Genomic DNA, 27,822 nt, shown 5'->3' with positions numbered 1-27,822 from the left:
CTGTTCAGTCAGGCAAGTATAGCGAGTTCAGATTCGACAGCAAGGGGATCCTCCGCTATAGGAGCAGATTGTGTGTACCAGACGACGTAGGGCTAAAAGGAGACATTATGAGAGAGGCTCATAATGCCAAATACAACATTCACCCTGGAGCCACCAAGATGTATCAAGATCTGAAGAAGGTTTATTGGTGGCCAGCTATGAAGAGAGAAGTGGCACAGTTTGTGTCAGCCTGCGAAGTGTGTCAGAGGGTGAAGCTGGAACATCAGAAGCCGGCTGGAATGCTTAACCCGCTACCTATTCTAGAGTGGAAATGGGAGAATATAGCTATGGACTTCGTAGTAGGGTTACCGGCGGCGTCCAACAGATTGGACTCCATATGGGTGATTGTGGACAGACTCACCAAATCTGCTCACTTCATCCCTGTCAGGAGTGGCTATTCTGTGGACAAGTTGGCACAGGTGTATGTTGATGAGATCGTCAGGCTGCATGGGGTTCCTGTTTCAATAGTGTCCGATAGAGGACCCTAGTTCACCTCCAGGTTTTGACGGAGTCTGCAGAATGCCATGGGTACCAGGTTGGATTTTAGCACTGCTTTCCATACAGATGGACGGACAATCAGAAAGGGCCATCCAGACAATAGAGGATATGCTCAGAATGTGTGTGCTGGACTTTGGCGGTTCTTGGAGGCAGCATCTACCTTTGGTGGAGTTTGCCTACAATAACAGCCATCATGCTAGCATCGGATGGCTCCATATGAAGCTTTGTATGGGAGGAAGTGCAGATCACCTGTTTGCTGGGAAGAGGTTAGAGAAAAGGCCTTGGTAGGGCCTGAGCTAGTAGAGATCACCAGCAGGGTGGTACCCATAATCAGAGAAAGGATCAAGACTGCTGCAAGCAGACAGAAGAGTTATGCAGACATCCGCAGAAGGCAAGTAGAGTTTCAGGAGGGGGATCTGGTATTGCTCAAGGTGTCTCCTATGAAAGGAGCGGTTCGCTTTGGGAAGAAAGGTAAACTAGCCCCACGATACATCAGACCCTTTGAAATCTTGCAAAAGATAGGGAATGTGTCGTACAAGCTGGATTTACCTGCTTCAATGGAAAGAATCCATCTGGTTTTCCATGTTTCCATGTTGAGGAAGTTTGTGTCGGATCCGGGCAAGGTTCTTAGTGAGCCTGATGTGGAGATCCAAGAAGATCTCACTTATGTTGAGCAGCCAGTACGGATCATAGACACCCAGATCAGGAAGCTGAGAAACAAGGAAATCCCGATGGTGAAAGTCCTGTGGAACCACCACAATTTGGAAGAATGCACTTGGGAGACACGGGAGTCCATGCTCCAGCAGTACCCTTATCTCTTTTGAGGTTAGTTTTATGTGTGTTTTATGTGTATGATGTGTATTATGCCTTGCTTGTACTAGTTGAAGAACATTCGGGAATGAATGTTCTTAAGGGGGGGAGAATGTAATACCCGGCTAGACTCCGGTATCGGAATTCCTACCGTCCGGTAGAATCTCGGGTGTCGGAGACCTCTAGAAGGGGTAAAACCATGTTTTTATAAAATGTTTTAATGTGTTTTACGTTTTTAATCAAGAAAGAAATGAGTTTTTGCATGAAAATAGCCGTGGAGGAAAACTCAGGTTCGGCGGCCGAACCTTAAGTTCGGCCGCCGAACCTCAAGTTCGGCCGCCGAACATGCATGCCTTCGGGAGCGCTATTAGGCCCCCGAAAGCATAAGTGAGGGAAGTCCAGGTTCGGCCGCCGAACCTTATGTTCGGCCGCCGAACATGGCATGCATGCGGAGGCACGTTCAGCTCCCGAATGTGGCCTGGCCAGCCACCTATAAAGGGGTCCCTTAGCCGAAAACGGGCGAGCTTTTCCCCCATTTTCGGCCAAGGTGAGCTCTCCGCCGCCCCTCACCAATCTTGAGTTTCTTTCTTCAAATCTTTCACGATTTTCACTAGTTTTCACCTTGTTTTGAAGATTTTTGAGCAAAAGGACAAGTTTTGAGCTTGGAGACCCAAGGAGCTAAATCTCTCCCAACTCCAAGTTAGATCGCCTCTACTCTCGATCTTCAAGAGGTAAGAGTCGATCTCTAGCTTATGATGTGTTTTAAACAAGTTTTATACAAGTTTATGGAGTAGAAATGCATGTTTAGGTGGTTTTGAGTTTATAGGTTTAATGTGTGTTCTTGAGCAATGTGGGTATGTTGGTGTGTTGTAGTGGGGTTTAGGCTAGTTTGAGACCCCTATGAACTTGTATGCTTGATTGTGTATGATTGGGAGTGTTGTAGAATAGGTTTTTGCATGTTTGAAAGGTTTGGGAGGCGTTTGTGCATGTTGGAGCTGAGTTTCTGCCACTTTGGAGAAACTCAGGTTCGGCCGCCGAAGGAACTTTCGGCCGCCGAACCCGCTTGTGGAGGCAGCCTTCGGCTGCCGAAGCCTGCCCCCAAAAGAGGACTTTCGTCTCTGGAGGGCAGTTTCGGCCGCCGAAAGTGCTGCCGAACATGCATGAGTTTCGTCTCTGTCTGGGAGTTTCGGCCGCCGAAGGTGCCGCCGAACCTGCCTGACTTTCGGCTCTGGAGGGACTTTCGGCCGCCGAACCTACCGCCGAAAGTGCCCTGTCCAGCCCTCCTTTGCATGTTTTTCCATGATTGTTTCATGATGTTCTAAGGGGTTTTTGGGGAGTAGTTTAGAGTTATGTTCATGTATGTTTGGTCCCTCATTTGAGTCCACCTGTGTAGGTTCGGACCCGAGGAACCGAGGACCCCTGCAATGAGTCAGCTGCCCCAGTGTCTGGTCAGAGCTATCCAGAGGTGAGTGGAATAACTCATTACGTTTTAAAGCAAATAATGGACATTTTAGCATGATTCACGCATCATTAATGTCATGAGATACACTAGGTTGTTTGCATTAGAATTCACGAATATGTTGCATTGCATATTTTGTTGTTGATGTGGATGAACATTGGATGATCCATAGCCCTCGACCTATGATGTGACGATATGATATGTACGGTACGGAATGAAAGACCAGTGGGACCCATTCTACGTTCGCTGGCACTATGTAAGAGAAAGACCAGGACCCATTCTACGTTCTGGCACATTGGAATGTTATGTTATGCTATGTAAGGGAAAGACCAGGACCCATTCTACATTCTGGCACTATTGGATATGTAGAGGGCTACTGGTGACAAGTTCATCCTTGACATCATATGTTTGTGTTGTGATGCATTCCATGAAAGCATGAAATGTTAATATAATGTTTTTACTATTCTGCTCACTGGGCTCTAGTAGCTCACCCCTCTCCCTTAACCCCCAGGTTTGCAAGTACGGGCTAGATCAGGAAGTCAAGAAGAGTAAAGTCCCATGTTTATGTAATAGCTAGATGTGGACATGAGATATATGTTGATGTAATGTAAAAGTATTGGATAGTTATGTTATGTAATGAGGTTATTGAGGATTAGTATTGTGCTTGACCCTATGTGTATAGTTATCCCTTTTGTGTACATGATCCATGTTCTTTTTATAATGTTTATGTTAGACCAAGCTTAATGCATGATTATGATACCCCATTGGAGCATTTGATGAGGACTCCAGTGTGTGGTTTATGTTTATGTTATGTGTATGCACAGGTTAAGCTTGGTAAGAGAAAAGAAAAATTCAAAATTTTATGTATGTTGTTGATCATGTATGGGATTAAAGGTTGTATGTCAGGCTTGCTACGGGTCCCGGCGGCCTTAAGCCGACCTGGATCCTAGCGCCGGTAGCGGTCAGATTTTCGGGTCGTTACAATATGGATCTTGAACCTAGAATCTCTAAAAAAGAAATGGTCTTTTAAATTTTTAAAATAAAATAGTTTTCTCTAATTTTCCTCAAAATTAGGGTGACGATTCCTCGTTTTCCACTTGAGTGAGTTTTCTGCCTCGCGACTATAAAAACTTTTGCAACACTTTATTTTAAATTTTTTTTATATATGTTAAATATGCTTGTAAGATGTATGGTTTAAGCTATATATATTTTATTTACTGATGTTTAACTTTTTTATGTTAAATTTTTTTATCTCAATATTGTGTTAGTGCTGTTAAATTGTTAACATGCTATATTTTTTTAGTAGGTAACATGTTATATATTCAATGTAGAAAATATGAAAACATAAAATGAAATAAGTTAGACAAAAAAAATATTGAAATTGTGAATAATATTGTGTTTTATATGACATCGTGATATGAAAAATTTTAAACTGCCAAAAATTGAAAGTCCCCTATATGATATTAGTTTAACTCACCGTTTTCTAACACCTCATAAGGACACTAAATATCTAACAATTGTTCAGTTAAGAGCATGTTTCCTACTATTTGTATAGCCGATGATAGAAGCCTTTCGTTGTTTGGAAGACGTGAACATTCACTGTCCACCGACACAAACTATTCCACTTTTAAAATATAATAATAATCTCTACATATCGATTGATATCACTTTTGCTTATATATTCTCATCTATTCTCCGTGTTTGCTTACACTTTCTCATCTATTCTCATATGTTATCTTTCTATTTGTTTTCATTATTATCTATTCTTCTTTCTGCATACAGAATGGATTCCAGAGAAATTGTCTTCTTCCATAGGATTATCTTAGGAAATCTAAAATTGGTATATTTATAGAAATTAAATTCTATTTTCAAGTTTTATTTTTTTTTAATATTCTCTAAAGGGCTCATTGCATATTACTTTTGTATTATAAATCTTCAATATTTTGTATGTAATCTTTTGATATGCGCACAACCTAATTCATTTATTTCATTATATCTATGTCTATAGCGCATCCTAGTACATGTGATATTGAAATTAGGAAGAATATATATAGATCATGCCATCATATATATAGATGATTTAAAAGAACAAGTATCAAACGTCATAGTCACTATCAAGATAATCCATAATCATCATTCACCATTGTGTTATCTCGATGAAGGAAATAATAAAATGTTGGAGTGATATGGCATATAACCTTTATGGATTTTGAGCTTCTAAGTGATATTGCATGAGAGTCTCAATCTTAATATTCTCACTAAGGAATATGTCACAATTTAATGTTCCAAGATACAAAACTCCTCCTTCGATCGTGAATATTAATGTGGCCTCTACTTCTATTTCAACACAATATGATATCATTGATACGTCTAATAATAGAGAATAAGAAATTCATGAAGATAACGATGAGGGCAACTCAAGCAGAAGTGATGATGAAAATCTTGACAGTCAAGTTTATATTAACTATTAATTACATGCAGCTGATATCCATATGTGATATTATGTACTATCATGATATTATTGATTTTCTTTTATTATGTAAATTACAAAGTTAATAGATTATTATTGTGATATATAAAATTGTTGTTTTATGTTTATTATTTTTGTAATATAGTTGTGCTCTTACATGCATGCCTTTTGTTGCTTTTTAGTGAATTTGGAAGAATCCAACCTAAGCTAGATGATCCAAGGTTTCTTTATTCACTAAATGAGCATGATTTCAAATATAAAATAGTAAGTAGTTGATGCGGAATAATTAGGCTTAGATTTTATAGATGACTTGGATTGGGCTTAACTTTTGCTTACGACGTCCGTTGGATGCCCACAATAGTTTTCCAGAAAGGGAATTTCGAGATGGACGACTTTTAAAAATGCAACGAGCGCCAATGATGCGGAGCAATTAGCCTTGAATTTTATAGAAGACTTAGACCGGACTTAACTTCTGCTTACAACATCCGTTGGAGGCCCACAATTGCTTTCCAGAAAGGGAATTTTAAGACGTTTTAGAAATGTGACAAGGGACGCAAGCTTGTCGCAAAGTTCGAAACCCAAATTTCATCATTTTGGGAGTAAATTTTGTATTTTAATTATTTTGAATTTATTTGTATTTTTCTGCATTAGGATTTTTTGTTATTATAAATAGTCCTCTTCTTAGTTGTTGGTGACTTTTTAATTTTTGAGAATTCAATAAGAAATTTCGGCTTCTAGTCTTTCTAAATTTCATCTTAATCAAACAAAATTGTTTAAAACTCTTGATAGAGTATAAATCATCCTATTTCAGTTTATTATTCTGTTTCAGTAAGTATTCATTTATATTATGGATATAATTTGTTATTATTTATAGTTACATTCATTTATTTCATACATTAGAATATTTCAATACAATTTTTGAGAAATCATATTGGAAATTAAAGGAAGATGAAATTTGTTTATAGCAATGAGAAGTGAAATTCCTGGCTATATAAATTTATGCTTAGGCTGAATGCAAAAGTTATGAACAAAGGAAAATTTGAAGGTGGATGGTTTAAGTTCATTAATACCTATATGTTGATGAAAAGAGATGCAGTTGAGTTTATACTCACAGCAAATGAACCTACTTATCTCCCGTTTATATTATTATTTAAAAACGAAGATGATCGCTTGATCTTTCTTAAACATCATGAGTTTAAATATTTATCCAATGATATATAATCTTCCTTATTATATACTTTTCTATATGTTCCATTAGTTTTTATTTATGGTTGATATTATGGATTTTACATTTTGAATATGTTTTATTACTTTTTGCTTAGAGATGTTATTATAGATTTTACATTTTAAATAAAGTAATTTGATATTTACCAATTACTTTATGAGAAAATTTTATTTATATTAATTAATCTCTTGTTACATACTTGACTTTATATATAAGGTATATTGATCAGTTAAAGTAAAATGTAAATAACGTAAACAATACGAATTTATAGTTAAATATAAAAATAAAGTTGTATAATTACTTAAATCATAAATTTTTATGATAAAAAATAATAAGTTTGAATAATATAATACAAAATTTTATCACACATAATATATAAATATCAACTTAGATAAATCTGTATTCTAAAAATAAAAAATTAGTGATTTAACAACTCAAAACTATATGATATTTAAATCTTAAACTAACATTATTGAGCTATTCTATAAAAAGCATTACATTCTCTATAAAAGTAGGTTTTTAATATCATTTATCATTATTAAAACTCAATAAAAAAATTTATTGAGCCACCTAAATCATAAAACTACTGAAAAAATTTTATATCATGCCACAATTCAAACTTTTCTAAATAAAAATAGCCATGCATGTAGAAGAACACAAATAGCTATCAAAAAATTACAAAGTTTCATACTTCCTCTATCCACATTTCTACAAGCAATCCTATCTAAAATGACATCAATATCGTAGAAGAAAAATATGCTAGGTGGACAATGCCTTCATCCTTTATTATATTGGAGAAATGTACAAGCAAACTAAGAGCCAATTGATTGAGTTGAAGGATGAAATGAAGCTCCTCATGCAAAGAATGCAAAGATTATGGAGAAGATGATATGAAGTTTATCATGTTGCAAGAGTATCCACTGATGAATGTGTATGAGATTTTGAAGTGATTGAAATAGAGAAGAAGATTATTTGAAACATTGAGGTGATTAATATTTCAAGTACTTCTTCTGAGATATGAAGTTATTGTGAAATGAACATCTCTTTATGATAAAAATAAAGAGTTTGAATGTTGTTTTTTAATGCATCCAGAATGTCTAAGGATGTTTTTGCTTATGTGTTTTTGAATTCTCCATTACTATATTAATTCTTTTGTTGTGTTTTAATTAAAATGATGATGTTATTGGCATGAAATTTTATTTTTCAAACTAATTGAAATGATAATATTATGAAATGTTATTTTTTTATACTAATTAAATATTGAATGAAAATTTGTATTAGTAAATACTAATTTTTAATTAATATTTAATTTTTTAAAAATGCAAATCAATAAACATTTCAACAAGAAGAGCAATTGACAATTTACTAGTAGTAGAATTATCAAAAATATTTTTTTCGACTATAACTTATGCATCTGATGTTGATCCAATGGTGATATAAGATGTATCCTGTAACGACCCGAAAACTGGACTGATACCACTCTGTAACGACCTGGAAACCGGACAGCTACCGGTGCTAGGATTCAGATCGACTTAAGGTCGCCGGAACCCGTAGCAAGTCTACTATACATCCTGTGTACCTGATAAAATCTCATACATGATCATACATTTACAAAACTTAAACATTTCACGAACCAAGGCCTGACATGTGCATGCATCATAAACTGTATATATAAAACCCACACTAGAGCCCTCATCAAATGCTCTAGCATGGTACCATCACATGCCTCAAGCTTGGTTCAAACATAACTCATCATTAAAAACTTTTACATAAAGATCATGAACAACAGGGATTACAAAGGTAAAAACTAGCGCAAAGCACAATTCTAATCCATTATACATTACATGTCCACAACTATTCTATTACAAAAACTATACCGGCCATAAGCCAACTCTCCCGAGCTATCTTTGACCCTGCAAACCTGGGGTTAGGGGAAAGGAATAAGCTACAAGAGCCTAGTGAGCAGAACATAAAAACAGTTTAATAAACATATGCTCATATGGAATGCGTCACAGCACAAACAATTCACAAAAAGATGGACTTGTCACCAGTAACTCTCTACATAATCCAATGTGCCCGGCCCTCGACGGAGCTCCTCAGGACTTTCGCTTAAACATAACATAACATATCCATAAATGCCAGGGGCGTAGAATGGGCCTCGACCTGGACTTCCATATCATATCATATCATATCATATCGAGGGCTAGTGGGTCATCCAATATCCATCCACAACAACAGTAAATTATGCAACATCATATTCGTGAATTCTAATGCAGAACAATCTAATATATAAACATGGCATTCGTGATGCATGAACATACTTAAAAGTTTGATTACTTTAAAACAATAGATTAGTTTAGTTCTACTCACCTCTGGCTGATGCTTGCCTAACACTGTAGTAGCTGACTCACTGCTGGCCTCTACGGTCTCCCAGGTCCGATCCTACACAGATGGACTCCAATGAGAGACCAAACATAGCTATTACATGACTCTAAACAACTTCCCAAAAACCCCCTAAAACATAACAAAACATGCACATAAAACAAGCAAAGGAAGGCTGGACAGGGGACTTTCGGTGACAAGTTCGGCGGCCCAAGGTCCCTTCCAGATCCGAAAGTCAGGCACTTTCGGGGGCAGGTTCGGTGGCCGAAGGTCCTCCACAAATCCGAAAGTCAGGGACTTTCGGGGGCGGGTTCAGCGGCTGAAACCCCAACACAGGTCCGAAAGTCATGCTTTCGGGGGCAGATTAGGCAACCAAAAGGCTGCCTCCCATGCAGGTTCGGCGGCCGAACCTGGGTTCTCCAGCTAGGTAGAACCCGATTCTGCCCTATGCATTCAGCCTCCAAAGCTCTCAAAATCCTCACATCCAACCCCTCAAAACATGCATACTCACTCAAATATGCATAAGGGGCATAAAACTAGCCTAAACCCCAACAAACAACTATAAAAACAACACAAGAGCAAGCATTCATTAAAAACACAACTCAAACCCTATAGCATTAGATCTAACCATTTCATGCATTTCTAACCCTTAACCCTTTTTAAAACTTACTTAAAACATAGGAAAAGGCAAGGATCTACACTTACCCCTTGAAGATCTAAGGTAGGTGCGACCCAAGCTTGGAGTTGGGGAGAAACAGTCTCCGGAGGTCTTCAAACTTTAAAATCTTAGATTCAAACTTAAAACTTCAAAAACAAGAGAAAACTCATGAATATTTTGAAGGAAAAAAACAAAATCAACAATGGAAGGGCAAGAACTCACCTTTGCCCGAAAATGGAGAGAGAAACTCTCTCATTTTCGGACTGGAGGCCTCTTATAGATGGCTGGCCAGACCACCTTCGGGGGCCGAAAGGAGAGCTCCCATGGCGGCACCATGTTCGGCGGCCGAACCTGGGTTTTCCTTCCAAAACATTTTTCTTTCTTTTAAGATTTCTTTCACACAAAAACCAACAGTAAAATCATAAAATTCATTTTGTGAAAAACTTAATTTACCTTTCTAAGAGGTTTCGACATCCGAGATTCCGAATTTCAACGGGGATTCCGTCGAAAGGTTGGAATATCGATGCCGGAATCTAGTCGGGTATTACATATCCTTCCCATTTGAAGATGAGTTTCTATGTCTCTATTAGTAATATGCCTTACAGTTAATATGTTGGTTGTAGTTGAATATTATTGTTCGTGTATTTTAAATATTTAAATACAATTTTATAAAGGCAGTTATTTATCTTTAGAGTTAATTTAATTAAACCTCGAGTAAACATAAAGTCCATGAGACTATATTACTGTGCAAAGAAAATTATGATGCAGTTATAATTGTGAGATTCCTATTGCATTTAATTAATATCTCCAAATATTCCTGGTCGATGTTCTTATCATGATTGGACAATGATTAGAGCTGTTGAGACTCATACATATCATGTTTTTTCCTTTTAAAGGAAGCAACTAATCTCATAGGTAAAGATATGTGAGATATCTAGAACTAATATGTAGGTGCTTATCTTATGAATAAGTGTACTGAACTGACCCGTCTGAGAAATCCGTATGGAAAATAACATGTGTCAATGGATTACTCAAGTGATGGTTGTATAAGTGATTCTTTAACTTGAAATCAATAAATAATCTTATATAGAGACTTTTATGTTTTAATTCATCTTACATGTTGTTTCGTTCATGAGTAACAAATGAGAATGAATTGGATATATTAGGAACTGTTTGAAAGTATTTATGAGATTGAAATAAAATTCATCACCTTAGGTTAAATTAGAAAATGTTTCATTTGTTCCCTGCTAACATTAATTATGAAATCCTTACACAAGGTAGAATGAAATTAGCAAATGAGATTTGGAATTTCATTTAATAGGTCAATGGCTTCTAAATGAAAACTAATATGATTTAACATTGCATACACGTTCCATGCATCAAATGTTAAATTGGGACATTTGTGATGAAGGGATATTAATTACACTGGCAAACTATACACTCAAAAGTTAAGTCAAGCCACTTTTGACATTCTAAATATTTGAGTAGTCTTGATATATTGCTAGACAATGTTCTTGATCTTTAAATTAATTAATTAGTTAATTATATTTGTTGCCAACGTATTTAGAACCTAATAGATTACATACATAAAGAATTGCATGATAAAATAAAACGAGAAGTTAAATCAAGTAGGACTTAATTGCATATATATTGACATTAGAATAAAATTGTAATTTGAAATAATTACAATTTTGATCTAATTAATTAAATAGGAACTGAATTAAAATTGTATAAAATTTATATGACTTGCTTATTAAAGTTCTGGATTATAGTTGTAATTTATTTATTTAATTAGTTAAATAAATAAATAAATACTATTATATTGAAATTATAGAGTTTAAGTATAAAAAGGCATGTTATAAGAACTTGTGCTCAGTCTTGGTAGAAACTTTTTAAGAGTCTCCAGAATTTATAGAAAAATTAGAGAGTTAGCACTCATAACCTCTTCCATTCTCAATCCCTTATAATTGTTCTAAAGTTTTATAATATAGACTGGACACTTGAGCAGTTTGTGGTTTGTGATAATCCAACTAAAATGAACGATCTCGTGTTTCGTTATAATAAAAATAAAAGATATTTATTTTTCTTTAATTATATTGTTTTATTTATGTGATCCATATTAAAAAAAATTTTATTTTTATAGCGAGGTATCATAGTCTAATTTAAACTATTAAAGTGTAATAGTTGATTATATTTATTATTGGTTTAATTGAATAAATTTTGTGTGCTAAATATTTTTAATTTTTTGAGAAATATTTTCTAGATTTTACTATCACGAAAACTTTTTGATCTGAAACAAAATAGTTTTGTTTTCTTGATCAATTATAATTTTATTTTAGTAAGAAAAATTAGATAAAAAAGGATAAATTTGCAACGAAAAACAGTTGACGAGGCTAATAGGTGGACATGGAGGGCGTGAAACGCTCCTTCCATCGTCTCGTCCAATCATTGCCAAGTCCTGGTCGGACGTGGTCAACCACGTGCGGCGGAAGTTCAACGTCGCTTGGAAAGAATCACGATCGGACATCATTGCAGATGGCGGACGAAAGGAGTGCCCGGCTGTCTCGCTGGTAGCAGCTCCTTTCGAGAACGCTCGGCGACAGGCCGACAGTCCGACAACTGGCGTCACAGTGATGCACTGCAGCATCTCTGGCAGTTGAGATCGTCATCGGGCATCCTCGACATCGCGGGGAAGCTGGAACCGAGGCGCTGGTCGCTGGTGGAATCGAGAAGAGAAAACGTTCTCCTTGTCGATTCTCGTCGATGAAGAAGATGAAGGACTCTCTGGCGTTGTTTTCGGTCGGCAGCGGACGCGTAACTGTTATGCGATCTGCAGGTCGACGAACGACGGTGGGAGCTGAAGGTTATCGGCTGACACGACGTTGCAAGCTGAAGCTACTATTCTTTGCGGGAGATCGCGGTTTCCTTTGCGATGCCGTCGATCTTGTGCTCGATTGGCGGTGAACGGGGCACCGGCGGGGACACAAGTGTTGCGTGTCCCTCCAGTGGCTGGACTGGACGACGGGTGTGCTGAAACCTTCATGCGGCAGCTAGGGCTTCCCCAGGGAAGAAGATGTGTTTGCCAAATTACGATTGGGTCCCTGCAATTTTGAAAAATATTCAAAATAGTCCTTTTTGGGCAGAAAATAAATTTAAAATTTATTTTCAGTCTTTAAATTAAGGATAAACTGCAATTTAGTCCTTTTAATTTAGTAAAATGTAACATTTCATCCCTCTATTTTAAAAAACCTTCAATTTAGTCACTGTGATTTTTAAAAACCATGCCATTAGTCCCTTCCGTTAGATTTTCAATTAAATCATCGTTAGTTTTAGTTAAAAATACTAAAATATTCATTCTCTCTCCTTCCTCTTCTTCTTCTTCTCCTTTCCGATCTCCTTCTTCTCCTTCTTCTTCTTCTTCTTCTTCTTCTTCTTCTCCTTCCCGATCTCCTTCTTCTTCTTCTTCTTCTTCTTCTTCTCCTTCCCGATCTCCTCCTCCTCCTCCTCCTCCTCCTCCTCCTCCTCCTTCTTCTTCTTTTTCTTCTGTGTTTGATTTCATGCAAGCAGCTGTGCAAATAAGCTAATGAAAGCAACAACCTTAAGAGCAGCATTGGCATCCCGGATGGCAGCATTGGGTTTCTTCATATCAAGCCATATAACACCATCTACTCACACATTCATTCTAATACCTTCAGATATGGCCCCCATGGCTTTGAACTTTGCCTCCTGTGAGGCCTCGATGTTCTCCTCTGTGACTTCCACTGACGGGTCACCCATCTGCAAACAGCCAATGCCATACGAAAACGCAAATAATTATAAAATTCCACGAACCAAGCAAAATTAAACGCATAAACGATGTAAATTCCCAAACAAGACCTTCTGAGGGGGATCATTATCAGGCTCGACAGTCTCGCTCTCAATCTCTATATCCGATTCGATTATCTCATCCTCCTCTTCTTCCTCTTCAGGCTCTGCTTGTGGACCTTCCTTATCCTCAATTTCCTCGTCGCTCTCGTCCACGACATAGCTCTTTTGCAATACGCCAAAGTACACCGGATATTGACATGTGGAGAATTAAAAACACAAGCAGAAAACAATCGATTGGAAGAAGAGGAGTCATCAGTGGACGAAGCAGAGGATTTCGCAATGGGGTTCGCTTGGTGGTGGACCTGAATGACGAAGTGGCCATTTGGGAGGAAGCAGGTGAGGTTAGGAGTGAAGAAGCTGTTATGGGTATTTTAGTCTTTTAATTAAAATTAACGGTGATTTAACTGAAAATCTAACAGGAGGGACCATTGGTATAGTTTTTAAAAATCAATGACTAAATTGAAGGTTTTTTAAAATAGAGGGACGAAACGTTGTATTTCACTAAATCAGAGGACTAAATTGCAGTTTACCCTTAAATTAAATGGCTATTTAATTTAAAACATGTTTTATTAATTTGGGCCATTTAATTATTTTAAAAGTAATTAAAGTTAATTTTAGTGTATTTTCTAATTTTATTAGAAATATGAATAAAATTGTTTTATTCATTACATTAATTTTGAAAATTAATAACATTAAATTTAATTTTATAATTTATTATTAAAATTAATTTTCTAATATGATTAGAGGTATAAATAAATTTTTTTTATTCATAAATTATTTTTCCTTGACACTAAAATTAAAATATTTAATTATTTAATTTTTAATTTTAATACACAAAATCAATAATAAATATAAAATAAATTAATGGTTAATTTATATGCATTTTTATTTGCATGATAGATGGTAATGGACAAATTTTGAAAAATTTAATGTATTTGGGCGAATGATTGATCCATTTTTGGTAAATTTTAAATAGAACATGCGTGTTCTGCATTTTTTTATTATTTTGGATTGTAAAATTCTCTACTCATCTACCTTCCCTTAAAGTAACTCAAAGTTTCTTTTCCCAGTTATACAATTGTTATGTGACTAGGATATGTATTTAGAAATTTTTTGTAAACTTACGAAGAAAATGAGATGTTAAAAAATTACAAAGCGCATTGGATGTGGTGCATTTGACTTCTAAAGATCAAAGAACCTACCTGTGTTTTGAAACCATCAAGTTCCCTTTATGGCTCAAAGGGAATTATTTTTTAAAATGTCCATAATTATCCAATTAGAATAACATATTAGGGGTGTATGTTTATGTACGTGATATGTATACTTTACAACAATAATATCTATGCATGAGACCTTGATAGAAATCTTAGGATTAAAATTCCTAATTAAAATTTTAAGGACATGTTAAGAATATAATGGCTTACCACCCATTATTATAGCATAAAATTAGAGTTCAGTTTTTATTAATTTATTGGGCAAATCCAAGGTTAATTTCACATGAATATGTTTAGTGCTATGAAATATTAAATATTTCTGAACAATTGTCCTACTTAACTAAATTCCTTTATTTAGATGGGTAAACTCATGATCATGTAAGCTTAGGGTAAGAGTTAGGCATAACATATAAGATATGATAAAGACAAAGAGTTGTCATCTAACTGATCTAGAAGTCACATAGAGATGTGATTGATAAATGATGTTATCTATCTAATTTAATTTATAATAATTTGTTGGGAAAACCCAAGATTATTTAAATTAAATAAGATCCTAGCTGATAAGCGATTGTCGAAGCCGTAAAAAATAAACCTATTATCAATCAACAAATAAATTTGTAGATAGTGGCAATAGGGTCGAACCACAAGGAATTGACACCAAAGACTTTCCTAATAATGACTAGGTAAATAGCAAGTAAATAAAAGAGGGGGGTTTTTTATTTGATGATTAAAATTAAATAGCAAAAGAAAGCAATAATTTAAAGTTTGAGTAAATCAATAAGAGAAAAGCTTCTAGTTGAAGTATGGATCTATTTCAGATTGTTTAGAATTGATCATTGATTCTTTAATACTCCTATTTATCTCAATAAATTAGTTTAGGATGTGGAAGACGCTTCTCACAATCCAAATTCCTCCTTAGTTCTAGTTTGATTAGGAAACGTTCGCTAATCAAACACTAGTTAACAAGTTGCCAAGGAACGTCCTTGGGGCCTTTGGCATCGAACAACTGTTAACTGCATTAAGACTTAGAGAAACCTAATTCTAACCTTGCCAACCGCATGGCCAAGTTTAGATCATGCAACTTGATTAAATTTGTGTTCAAACAATATAAGCAATTACGGACCTAAATCATTCAAACAATTTGTTACTTAAGCAATTTAAAAGCAATGGGCCCTTATTGATTCTAAAAGCAAAGCAACAATTATGGAAAGATCAAATTGCATAAATATTGAAAATAAATAGAAGTTTAACAATGGAGATTTAAATCTCCCAATTCATCACAAAATCTAAAATTCACCAACTTCAACTAGAAAAGAAGGAAATTAGCCACTCATGGTGGACTAAATACACAAAAGATGAAAAGAAAGGAAAGAAAGAAGCTGCAGAGTTTCTGGCGAGGGGAGAAGATGCTGAGTAGCTGATCAGAAGATGCCCCTTGCTGGTTTGGAGGTTGCTCTTTTATAGCTGAAGAATTCCATCCTTCTAGGGTTTTGAAATCCCTTTTTAATTTGGCTTATGATTCCTCTTTTGATGTTGAATTTAATTGCAACTGGAATTCCTTAGGTGAGAAGCTCTTTCGTGGCTCTTGGTATTGTGTTGGTAGTGATTGAGTTGGATTTGGACTTCTGAAAATTCGAAATTTGGTTCCCTGCTGTTTTCCCGCCTCTGCTGTCAATTTCTGCTGTCAAGGTGATTTGGGCAGTTTCTGCGAGTGATTTGGGCAAATCACTTGCCCAATCTGCCCCAATCGTTCTCCGAGATTCAGTCCAGTTTCTGTCTCTGCGAGTGATTTGACCAGTTTCTACGAGTGATTTGGGCAAATCACTGACCCAATCACTTTTCCAGCTTTTTCTTCACTTTTTCTCCAACTTTCCAATTTCTTCCTTTTCTGTAAAAACATAACAAAAACACAAATTAAGCTAGAAAAATGTGTAAATAAACAGTAATAAATATCATAAAAATGTGGCTAAATTATGCTTGATCACTAGCCTACTAGGAGATTTACCGCTGGATTTTTTGAATTAATAGATAGGGCTATTAATTTGAATAAAATAGTGGGAGACTAATTAAAAGATTAAATACCTTATCTACTAATTAGAAAAATACATGAGACTAATAATTATTATTTCTGCATTTGTAGATCTTTTCCACCATGAGTAATAATCTATCCCTACATAGCATACTTGATACTAACAAATTAATTGGACCGAACTTCTTGGACTGGTATCACAATTTGAGAATTATTCTCAAGCAAGAAAATAGGTTGTATGTTCTCAATCAAGGCATACCTGATGTTCCTGATGAGAATGCTAGTGATGATGTTAAAGATAAGTACGATCGTCATATTGATGATGATATGCAAGCTACATGTGTGATGTTAGCTAGCATAACTCTTGAGCTTCAAAAGCAACATGAGAACATGGACGCTTGCACTATTATCTTTCACTTCAAAGAGCTGTTCCGCCCTCAGAGGAGGACAGAGAGGTGTAAGACCTCAAAAGAATTGTTCAGCTGGAAGATGACGAAAGATTCTTTAGTCCATGCCTATGGTTTGAAGATTATTAGGAACATATAGAAATTGGCTCGATTAGGTTTTGTCATAGACCATGAGTTAAGTGTTGACTTGGTCTTGCAATCACTACCATCTAGCTTAGCTCAGTTTATTATGAATTTTAAAATGCACAAGTTAGATACTGAACTACCTGAGTTGGTGAGTATGCTTGTAAATGCTGAGAAATCCCTTAAGAAGGAAAAAGTATCAGTTCTTCTGATTTAATTTTCTAAGGCTAAGAAAAAGCCCAAGAAGAAGCAGAATAAGAAGAAAGCAAATACAACATTAAAGCCCGCTAAGGTGTCAAGAAAGACAAAGGTATCTACCATCATTGTCTTAAATTAGGACATTGGAGAAGAAACTGCAAGGAGAAGAAACTGCAAGGAGTATCTTGCTACCGTGAAGGCAAGGAAGCTTGGTGAAGCTTCTATTTTAGGTATATTTATGATTAAAATTAAATTCTTCTACATTTAATTCCTGTACTTGGGTATTTGATATAAGATGTTCTTTTCACATTTGCAACAATATGCAGGCACAAAAGAGTACTAGAAAGTTGAGAAAAGGAGAGGTGGACCTACGAGTGGCAAGTGGAGCAAAGGGTTGCTGTATTAGCTGTACGAACTTATTATATATCTGTAATACCCGGCTAGACACCGGCATCGGAATTCCAACTTTTTGGCGGAATCTCCGTTGGAATCCGAAAATCCCGGATGTCAGAGCTCTCTAGAGGGGTAAAGGAAAGGTTTTTCAAATGTATTTACATGTTTTTATTGTAACAACCCGGCCCTCTCACCGGCACTGTTACCGTTCACGGCCCAGGGCTATCCCTCGCCTGGCCTCGTGCCACCTCGGGCTTTCCACTGGCGTCGTGAATAGCTTTTAACATCCATTCACCCTCAAGGGTTCCTGGCAGGATTTGTCCCCTTGGGTTCTCGCATCGTATCCTTCCCCAAGTGGATTTGGCCCAAATTTCCCTTTGGAAATTAGGTCGCCTCCCCCACTACTCGAACCCTTGACCTCCCACTTTAAGGGAATAGTCTGGTGAGAGTGAGTACCAATTGTTCCAAAATGTAATACCCGGCTAGACTCCGGTATCGGAATTCCTACCGTCCGGTGGAATCTCGGATGTCAGAGACCTCTAGAAGGGTAAAACCATGTTTTCTTAAAATGTTTTGATGTATTTTTATGGTTTTTAATGAAAATAAATCCAAGTTTGAGTGTAGAGGGCTTTGGAGACTTTGCCAGGTTCGGCCGCCGAAAGTCATGTTCGGCCGCCGAACATGGGGAGATTTTGGGAGCGCTTTTGGCCTCCGAAAGCCTTGTTTGAATAAGCCAAGGTTCGGCTGCCGAACCTCATGTTTGACCGCCGAACTTGCATGCGCTGTGGGGGCACGTTAGGCCGCCGAAAGGTGGTAAGGACAGCCCTATAAAAGGACCTCATGGCCGAAACGGACAAGCTTTTCTTCCCGTTTTCGGCCAAGGTGAGTTCTCCACCGCCCCTCCTCTGTTTTGAGCTTCTCCCTTCAAGTTTTCATGTTTTTCTTATGAGTTTTCATCTTGTTGTGAAGATTTTCGAGTTTAAAGCGAGTTTTGGAGCTTTGAGGTTCAAGAACTCAAATCTCTCCCATCTTCGAGCTAGGGTCGTCTTCCTCTCGATCTACAAGAGGTAAGGGCCGATCTTGAGCTCACTACATGTTTTTAACAAGTTTTAAGTTGATTCTTGAAGTAGAAATGCATGTGTAGGGTTTTATGAGTTTTTGGGTTTTTGTTGGATTATGGGAAATGTATGTTGGATTTGTGTTGTTTGATGTGTTGTAGATGGGGTTTTAGTTGGTTTGAAGCCCCTAGGAACTTGTATGCTTGAGTATGTGTGTTGTAGAATAAGTTTGTGCATGTTTATAAGATTTGGGAGGCATTGGAGGCAAGAAGAGCCAAGTTTCTGCCGCCGAACATGGCTGGGGAGGCAAGCCTTTCGGCTGCCGAAGCCTGCCCCCGAAAGGAGACTTTCGTCTCTGTTTGGGAGTTTCGGCCGCCGAAAGTGCCGCCGAACATGCATGAGTTTCACCTCTGTCTGGGAGTTTCGACCGCCGAAAGTGCCGCCGAACCTGCCTGACTTTCGGCTCTGGAGGGACTTTCGGCCGCCGAACCTGCTGCTGAAAGTGCCCTGTTCAGCCTTCCTTTGCATGTTTTTGCATGATTGTTTCATGTTGTTCTAGGGGGTTTTTGGGGAGTAGTTTAGAGTTATATTCATGTATGTTTGGTCCCTCATTTGAGTCCACCTGTGTAGGTTCGGACCTGAGGAACCGAGGACCCCAGCAGTGAGTCAGCTGCTTCAGTCTTTGTCAGAGCTAGCCAAGAGGTGAGTAGAATAAACCTTTACGATTTAAAGCAAATAAATTATAAAGTTTTTAGCATGTTCATGCATCATGAATGCCATGTGATGAATTAGGTTGTTTGCATTAGAATTCACGAATATGTTGCATTGCATTTATGATTTTGATGTGGATTGGTTATTGGATGATCCTTTAGTCCTCATATAGTATGATGATGTTACGGCATGATATGGTATGGAAGTCCAGGTTGTACCCATTCTACGTCCCTGGCACTATGTAAGAGAAAGTCCAGGTTGTACCCATTCTACGTCCCTGGCACATTGGAATGTTATGATATGTTATGTTAAGAGAAAGACCGGTTGTACCCATTCTACGTCCCGGCACTTTGGAATGTAGAGGACTATTGGTGACAATACCATCCAAGATGTGATTTGTTGTGATGTGTTGCATTACATGATGGCATGAGAATTTAAATGTTGTTTTTCATTATTCTGCTCACTGGGCTCTAGTAGCTCACCCCTTTTCCCTAATCCCCCAGGATTGCAGGTACGGGCTAGACTGAGAAGTCAAGAAGAGTAAAGTCTTGTGTTTGTAATAGATAGAAAGTGGACATGATAAATTGTAAGATGATGTAAAGTTTGAATAGTCATGTTATGTATAATAATATTGAGGATTAGAAGTTGTGCTTGACCCTATGGATGTTGTTATCCCTTTTAATACATGATCTTAGATGTTTATGATGTAGATGTAAACCAACTCAACACATGTTATGCCACCCATTGGGGGCATTGATGAGATCCCACGGAGGGGTCAAGTTTATGATTATGACTATGTTCAGTGCATGCACAGGTTGAGTTTGGTGTATGATAGAATGTATGAAAGAAAAGTTTTAATTTTTAAGTATGATTGTTGATCATGTATGGGATTAAACAGGTTTACAGGTTACATGTCAGGCTTGCTACGGGTCCCGGCAGTCTTAAGCCGATCTGGATCCTAGCGCCGGTAGTGGTCCGATTTTCGGGTCGTTACATTTATGGTTTTGATAAGAAAGAAATTGAGTTTTGAAAGAAAATACCAAGGAGGGAAGAACCCAGGTTCAGCCGCCGAACCTCAAGTTCGGCAGCCGAACCTCAAGTTCGGCAGCCGAACATGGGGCTGTTTAGGGGGCATGTTAAGCTTCCGAAAGTGGCTTCCTCTTGCTGCCGCCGAACCCTAAGTTCGGCCGCCGAACGTGGGGGAGTTACGGAAGCAGATTTGGCCGCCGAAGGAAGTTTGGCCAGCCACCTATAAAAGGCCCCTTGTCCGGAAAATGGGCGAGTTTTCTCTCTCTTTTCGGGCATAGGTGAGTTCATGCTCTTCTTTGGTTGTTTTTATGCTTTTTCTTCAAATCCCTCAAGTTTTCATGAGTTTTATCTTTGTTTTGAAGAGTTTTAAGCTTGGATCAAGGTTTTGGAGCTTGGAGACCATTGGAGCTCTTTTCCTCCACCTCTCCAAGTTTGGATCACACCCATCCTCAATCTTCAAGAGGTAAGTGTAGATCTCCATCTTTTACAATGTTTTAAGTAAGTTTTATGAAGGATTTTGGGGTAGAAATGCATGTTGAAGTTAGATGTAAAAAATGTTAGGGTTATGTGAGTTTAAGTATGTTGATGCATGCTTATGTGTTGTTTGTTGGGGGTTTAGCTAGTTTGACACCCCTATATGCTTATTGTATGAGTTGAGCATGTTTTGGAGGTGTTGGATGTGAGTGTGGGAGGTTTTGGAGGCAGATTGCAGGAGGCGGAAATGGGTTCTGCCTTGCTGGGGAACCCAGGTTCGGCCGCCGAAGGTAGTTTCGGCTTCTGAACCTGCCTGTGGAAGCAATCTTTGGCCACCTAACCTTGCCCCTGAAAATGGACTTTCAGCTCTGGAAGGGACTTTCGGCCGCCGAAGGTGCCGCCGAAAGTGCTCGACTTTCGTCTTTGGAGGAGACTTTCGGCCGCCGAACCTACCCCCGAAAGTGCCTGACTTTCGGATCTGTGGGAGCATTCGACTGCCGAACCTACCGCCGAAGGTACCCTGTCCAGCCTTCCTTTGCCTGTTTTGCATGATTGTTTTAAGGTATTTTAGGGGTTTTTTGGGGAGATGTTTAGAGTAATGTTAGAGTATGTTTGGTCCCTCATTTGAGTCCACCTGTGTAGGATCGGACCTGAGGAACCGAAGTATTCAGCAGTGAGTTAGCTGCTCTAGAGTTAGTAAAGCGTCAGCCAGAGGTGAGTAGAACAGAACTCCTTTTATTTGAAAGTAATTGGATGTTTAGCATGTTTCATGCATCATGAATGCCATGATATGTAATAGGTTGCTTTGCATTAGAATTCACGAATATGTTGCATTGCATAAATTGATGATGATGATGTGGATGGATATTGATTGATCCTCTAGCCCTCAATATGACACCTTATGACATGAGATAATGGGACATGATACGATATGATATGATATGAGATGGAAAGACCAGGTGTGGCCGTATCGCCCCTGGCACAGTTGGACCAGATATGATATGTTATATGTGAGAGAAGACCAGGTGTGGTCATATCGCCCCTGGCATAGTTGGACATGTTATGCTATGCTATGATATGCTTAAAAGGAAGTCTTGAGGAGCCCCGTTGAGGTCCGGACATCTACCGGATATGTACAGGGCTATTGGTGACAAGTCTATCCTTGATGTGTATTGTTTGTGTTGTGGTGCATTACATGAAAGCATATGTTTAAATAAACTGTTTTATTATTCTGCTCACTGGGCTTTTCAGCTCACCCCTCTCCCCTAACCCTCAGGTTTGCAGGGACAGAGATAGTTCAGGAGGTCAACAGGTTATGGCTATGGTCATGTTTATGTAATAGAATAGTAGTGGACATGATGTAATGTAAAGCTATGTAATGATGTAAAATGATGTAATGTAATGGATAGAGTTGTGCTTGGCCCTAGGGTATGGTTAATCCCTTTTTATACATGATCTAATATAATGTTTTATGATGATTATGTTTATCCAAGCTTAATGTATGGTATGTTACCCCATTGGAGCATTTGTTGAGGGCTCCAGTGAGAGGTTTATGTTTATGAATATGAGTACGTACAGGTTGAGCTTGATAAATGGAAAGAAAAAGTTTACAGTTTTTACGTATATGTATGATCATGTATGGGATTTAACAGGTATACAGGATGTATGTTTGGCTTGCTGCGGGTTCCGGTGACCTTAAGTCGATCTGAATCCTAGTGCCGGTAGCGGTCCGGTTTCTGGGTCGTTATAGATTGGTATCAGAGCCCTAGGTTTACATGGTCGGACCTATAGTGTGTCGGGCTCATAGAGTTCATAGAAAGGCAAGCACAATAGGAAAGATCATGTCCACTAGGATAAGATGTGGAGTCCTGTCTTGTTTGATGATGTGAAATACCATGATGATATGCATGTGCGTTAATGATATGCTATGTGTGATGTGGGTTCATGTGTTTCCACATGAACTATATGATGTTATGTTTAAGTGTATATGTTTGTTGTTTCTCAGAAGCAGGATGAGAGGAATTCGTCGATCTGCACGATTGATTAGAGCTCCACCAGAGAATGAGGGCCCATCCCCCTGCTCTACAAAGGGCAAGGTCTTGTAGAACAAGTAGAGAAGGAACATCAAGGGACCCTAGAAGGTCTTTTGATGCAAGCAGGAGGAGATCAGTTCAGGGTGGTATGTCAGCGGATGTGATGGGAACAGAGGAGGATGACCAGAGAAGAGATAGTAGTCTGGGCATGAGTATGTCAGCAGAGGGTATAGGAGTGTCCCAAGGAGGCGCTCAGGCCTCGGGTTTTGTTCACCCACCTAAGTACCAACCCTATCCTCAGGGGCCAGGGTATCCAATGGGAGGCACATCGGATTTCTCTAGCTACAACCCATACCCCACCTTTATGCCCTATCCTCCCTTTTACCCACCGTACCCACAGTACCCCATGTTTCCACCCTCATCCTTCTACCCAGGCACAGCAAACCCTAACCCAGGGAATGCTGCACCTCCTACTCCACCGGCAGAACCAATAGTCCCTGATGTCCAGATACCCAAACCTAGCTCATCAGTTGGGGGTAAAGTAAAGATGACGGACTACCTAAAGTTGGATGCCCCCAAGTTTGAAACAGGTGATGACCCTTTTGAGTATCTCAAAACGATAAAGATGATAACTGATGAGTTGGGAGCAAGTGACAGTAGAGCCATTCAGATGGCAGGGTTCATGTTGAAATGCAAGAAGGCAAGGGAATGGTTCAAAAACTATATGGACTCAAGGTTGGAGAGCTTATCCTGGGAGCAGTTTGCCAATGAGTTTGCAGGATGGGCTTTTCCAGATAGTTTCAGAGAGCTGAAGATGTTTGAGTTTGAGCAGCTAAGGCAGACGGAAGAGATGAGTGTAGATGAGTTTACAGACAAGTTTTTGGAGCTGTTACCGTTTGCAGGGCAAGCTTTCGACACAGACCTAAAGAAGTCTAGGAGGTATGTCATGAAGCTCTACTCCAGGTATTCCTCATTGATCCAATCAGCAAAGAGGGAGAGTTTCCATGCTATAGTGGATATGGCCCGGAAGATGGAGGCTAGTGCCATAATTCAGGGAACAGTTAAGCAGTTTGTGACACAGTCTTCGGGTTCCAAAATCCCGGGGACGAGTGATGTTACTCTCTCCCCTCTGAGCGAGTGTAACATCCTCAAATCCATAGCTAGAGTAGTGCCATCACAAGGAAGGGTTAGGCTATTTTACTACTAGAGTAAATGGTATTAGGGGAGGTGCTAGCTTAACTCTAAACTGCTAATAATTGAATCATAGAAAACTCAAATAAAGAAACGGACATATCTAGAAATGAAGTAGCCAGTGTGATTAGTGAGTCGGGAACGAGTCACTTTCGGGAGGTGCTTAGGGTTTCCCGACATGCTTGCTTTAGGTGCTTGTTTAAATCCGTCATGCTTGCTTAAGTGAAAAGGACTTCTAAAAGGCTAAATGTATAGTTTAGTAGGTCAATCTATGATTATTGAAAGTTTAAAAACTAAATTGAAATATGGTAAAGAGTTTAGTAGGTTAAAGAGTAAATATGGAAAGTTAAAACATAAAATTAAGTATATTTCCATGTGTCACCTAACTAAGGAAAGGAGAAATGATAAAGCAAAATGAAAAAGGGATTATCTTCTCCACCATTTCACTTTGCCGTAGCTCCCACCATTGAAAACCAAAGCTTTATTTTGTCTTCCTTCCACCAAAGCCAAACCAAATCTCACCCAATCAACTTCTTGCTTTAATTAAAATTCCTCCTAAGACCAAGAGTTAAAGGAACAGCCATATATTGAGGAGATTGAAGAAGAAAAGTTTAGGGTTTCATATGCACCAAATTTGAAAATCAAAGGTAAGCTTAGAAAAGTGTAGGAAATAACATCTTCTCATTTCTTCATGCATGAATTTGAATTATAAAGCTTTAATTTATAAGTTATTCAATCCTTTCCTAAGACATAAATCTACCTAGGTAAAGGAACATCAAAGGGAAAGGAGATAGCTAGAGAATAGAAGAGGAAAAGAAAGGAAGAAATTCAAGAAAGGTTTGGTGTTTCTTTACTTTTCTGTTTTCCTTGAATTTTCTCATGGACATATGAAGTTGGAGATTGATTTTACTTGCTGAAAATGTTGCTTTGATTGTATAAATATGTTATATGAATGTTAAAATAATGTTTGAAAGCATAGAGTAAAGAAACTTAACATGAGAGTTAAAACTGCAAATCTGGCAGAATAGGTTTTAACAGAGCAGCTTGTGTTAACAAGTTCATAACTTATCATGCATTTATTGAAATTAGGCCTAAGATATACCAAATGAAAGCGGAGACAAAGAGCTAAAACTTTGATGCATTGACCAAATTCGAAATCTGTAGGTAAGATGATGAAAAGTGCATGTGAACCTAAACTGGACACAGTGGTAGTGCATCCGGAACAGGTTGTATTTATTGTGTTAACAAGTTAATAACTTATCATGCATTTATTGAAATTAGGCCTAAGATATACCAAATGAAAGCGGAGACAAAGAGCTAAAACTTTGATGAATTGACCAAATTCGAAATGTTACATCTATACAAATCATAAAAGTCTGAAATATTTACCCACACAGAAGGAGCTAAACCCGAGACAGAGAAGATGGCTGGAGTTACTAAAAGATTATGATTGCATTATAGATTATCAGCCAGGCAAAGCTAATCTGGTAGCAGATACACTCAGCAGGAAATCCTTATTTGCATTAAGAGCAATGAATGCGCGGTTGACTATAGCAGATGATGGAGCTATCGTAGCAGAATTGAAAGTTAGACCCAACTTAATACAACAGATTAAAGAAGCACAGAAAGAAGATACAAAGATAGCTTTATGGACTAGACAAGTACAAGAGGGGAAGAAGCAGAAGCATGTGATAAGTGATGCTGGCTACTTGTACTATGGTAATAGAATATGTGTACCTAATGCAGGAGAGCTGAAACAGAGTATTCTTACAGAGGCACACAGCAGTCCATATGTTATGCATCCAGGTAGCACTAAGAAGTATCAAGATTTGAAGATGCACTATTGGTGGCCAGGTATGAAAAGAGATATAGCTGAATTGATAACAAAATGTTTGACATGTCAACGGGTGAAAGCAGAACATCAGGTTTCATCAGGGTTATTGCAGCCTATAGCTATACCAGAATGGAAATGGGATAGAATTACCATGGATTTTGTGACAGGATTGCCACTCACACCAAAGAAGAAAGATGCCATCTGGGTAATAGTTGACAAGTTAACTAAATCAGCGCATTTCTTACTAATCAGAATGGATTATACATTAGAAAAGTATGCAGAATTGTACATTATTGAAATTGTGAGACTACATGGTGTTCCTATCTCTATCATATCAGACAGAGATCCAAGATTCACATCTAGATTCTAGAAAAAACTACATGAAGCTTTAGGGACAAGATTGAATTTTAGTACAGCTTTTCATCCTCAGACAGATGGCCAGTCAGAGAGAGTGATTCAAGTTTTGGAAGATATGCTCAGAAGTTGTGTAATTGAATTTGAAGGAAGCTGGGAAAGATATCTCCCACTAGTAGAATTTGCTTACAACAACAGTTATTAGGCTAGTATTAAAATGGCTCCCTATGAAGCATTGTATGGCAGAAAATATAGAACCCCATTATGCTGGATAGAACTTGTAGGTCCAGACTTGATAAGACAGACCGAGGAGAAAGTGAAAATTATCAAAGAAAGATTGAAAGTTGCAACAGATAGGCAAAAATCCTATGCAGATTTGAAAAGAAAAGATATAGAATTTGTTGTTGGGGACAAAGTGTTTCTAAAAGTTTTTCCGTGGAAGAAAGTGCTAAGATTTGGCAAGAAAGGTAAGCTAAGCCCTCGGTTTATTCGTCCATATGAAATAGTTGAGCATGTGGGTCCAGTAGCCTACAGGCTAGCTTTACCTCCAGAGTTAGACAGAATACACAATGTCTTCCATATATCCATGTTAAGAAGATACAGATCGGACCCGTCACATGTCATTTCAGCAGAAACCATTGATGTACAAGCTGATTTAACTTATGAAGAAGAACCAGTGAAAATTTTAGCAAGGGAAATGAAAGAGTTAAGAAATAAGAAGATTCCCTTAGTGAAAGTGTTGTGGAGAAATCACAAGGCAGAAGAAGCTACATGGGAGAGTGAAGAAGTGATGAAGCAACAATATCCACAGCTGTTCAAAGCAAGTAAAATTTCGAGGACGAAATTCAGTAAGAGGAGAAGAGTTGTAACATCTTCAAATCCATAGCTAGAGTAGTTCCATCACAAGGAAGGGTTAGGCTATTTTACTACTAGAGTAAGTGGCATTAGGAGAGGTGCTAACTTAACTCTAAGCTGCTAATAATTGAATCATAGAAAACTCAAATAAAGAAACGGACATATCCAGAAATGAAGTAGCCAGTGTGATTAGTGAGTCGGGAACGAGTCACTTTCGGGAGGTGCTTAGGGTTTCCTGACGTGCTTGCTTGAGGTGCTTGTTTAAATTCGTCATGCTTGCTTAAATGAAAAGGACTTCTAAAAGGCTAAATGTATAGTTTAGTAGGTCAATCTATGATTATTGAAAGTTTAAAAACTAAATTGAACCATGGTAAAGAGTTTAGTAGGTTAAAGTGTAAATATGGAAAGTTAAAACATAAAATTAAGTATATTTCCATGTGTCACCTAACTAAGGAAAGGAGAAATGATAAAGTAAAATGAAAAAGGGATTATCTTCTCCACCATTTCACTT

General features: G+C 37.9%; 1 protein-coding gene across 1 annotated transcript; it reads left to right on the top strand.

Moving 5' to 3' along the window:
- Positions 1-299: 299 nt before the first annotated feature.
- On the top strand, positions 300-27,404 carry LOC122722473 (the record flags this gene model as incomplete). The annotated part of the gene is made up of 3 exons (XM_043953183.1): positions 300-526; positions 26,336-26,375; positions 26,920-27,404. Coding segments are annotated over 3 exons (690 nt in total), but the record flags the coding sequence as incomplete, so codon positions are not given.
- Positions 27,405-27,822: the final 418 nt, after the last annotated feature.

The sequence above is a fragment of the Manihot esculenta genome, chromosome 18 (assembly GCF_001659605.2).
Source record: "Manihot esculenta cultivar AM560-2 chromosome 18, M.esculenta_v8, whole genome shotgun sequence".
NCBI classification, from domain to species: Eukaryota; Viridiplantae; Streptophyta; class Magnoliopsida; order Malpighiales; family Euphorbiaceae; genus Manihot; species Manihot esculenta.
This window is presented reverse-complemented; position numbering and strand designations above follow the sequence as displayed.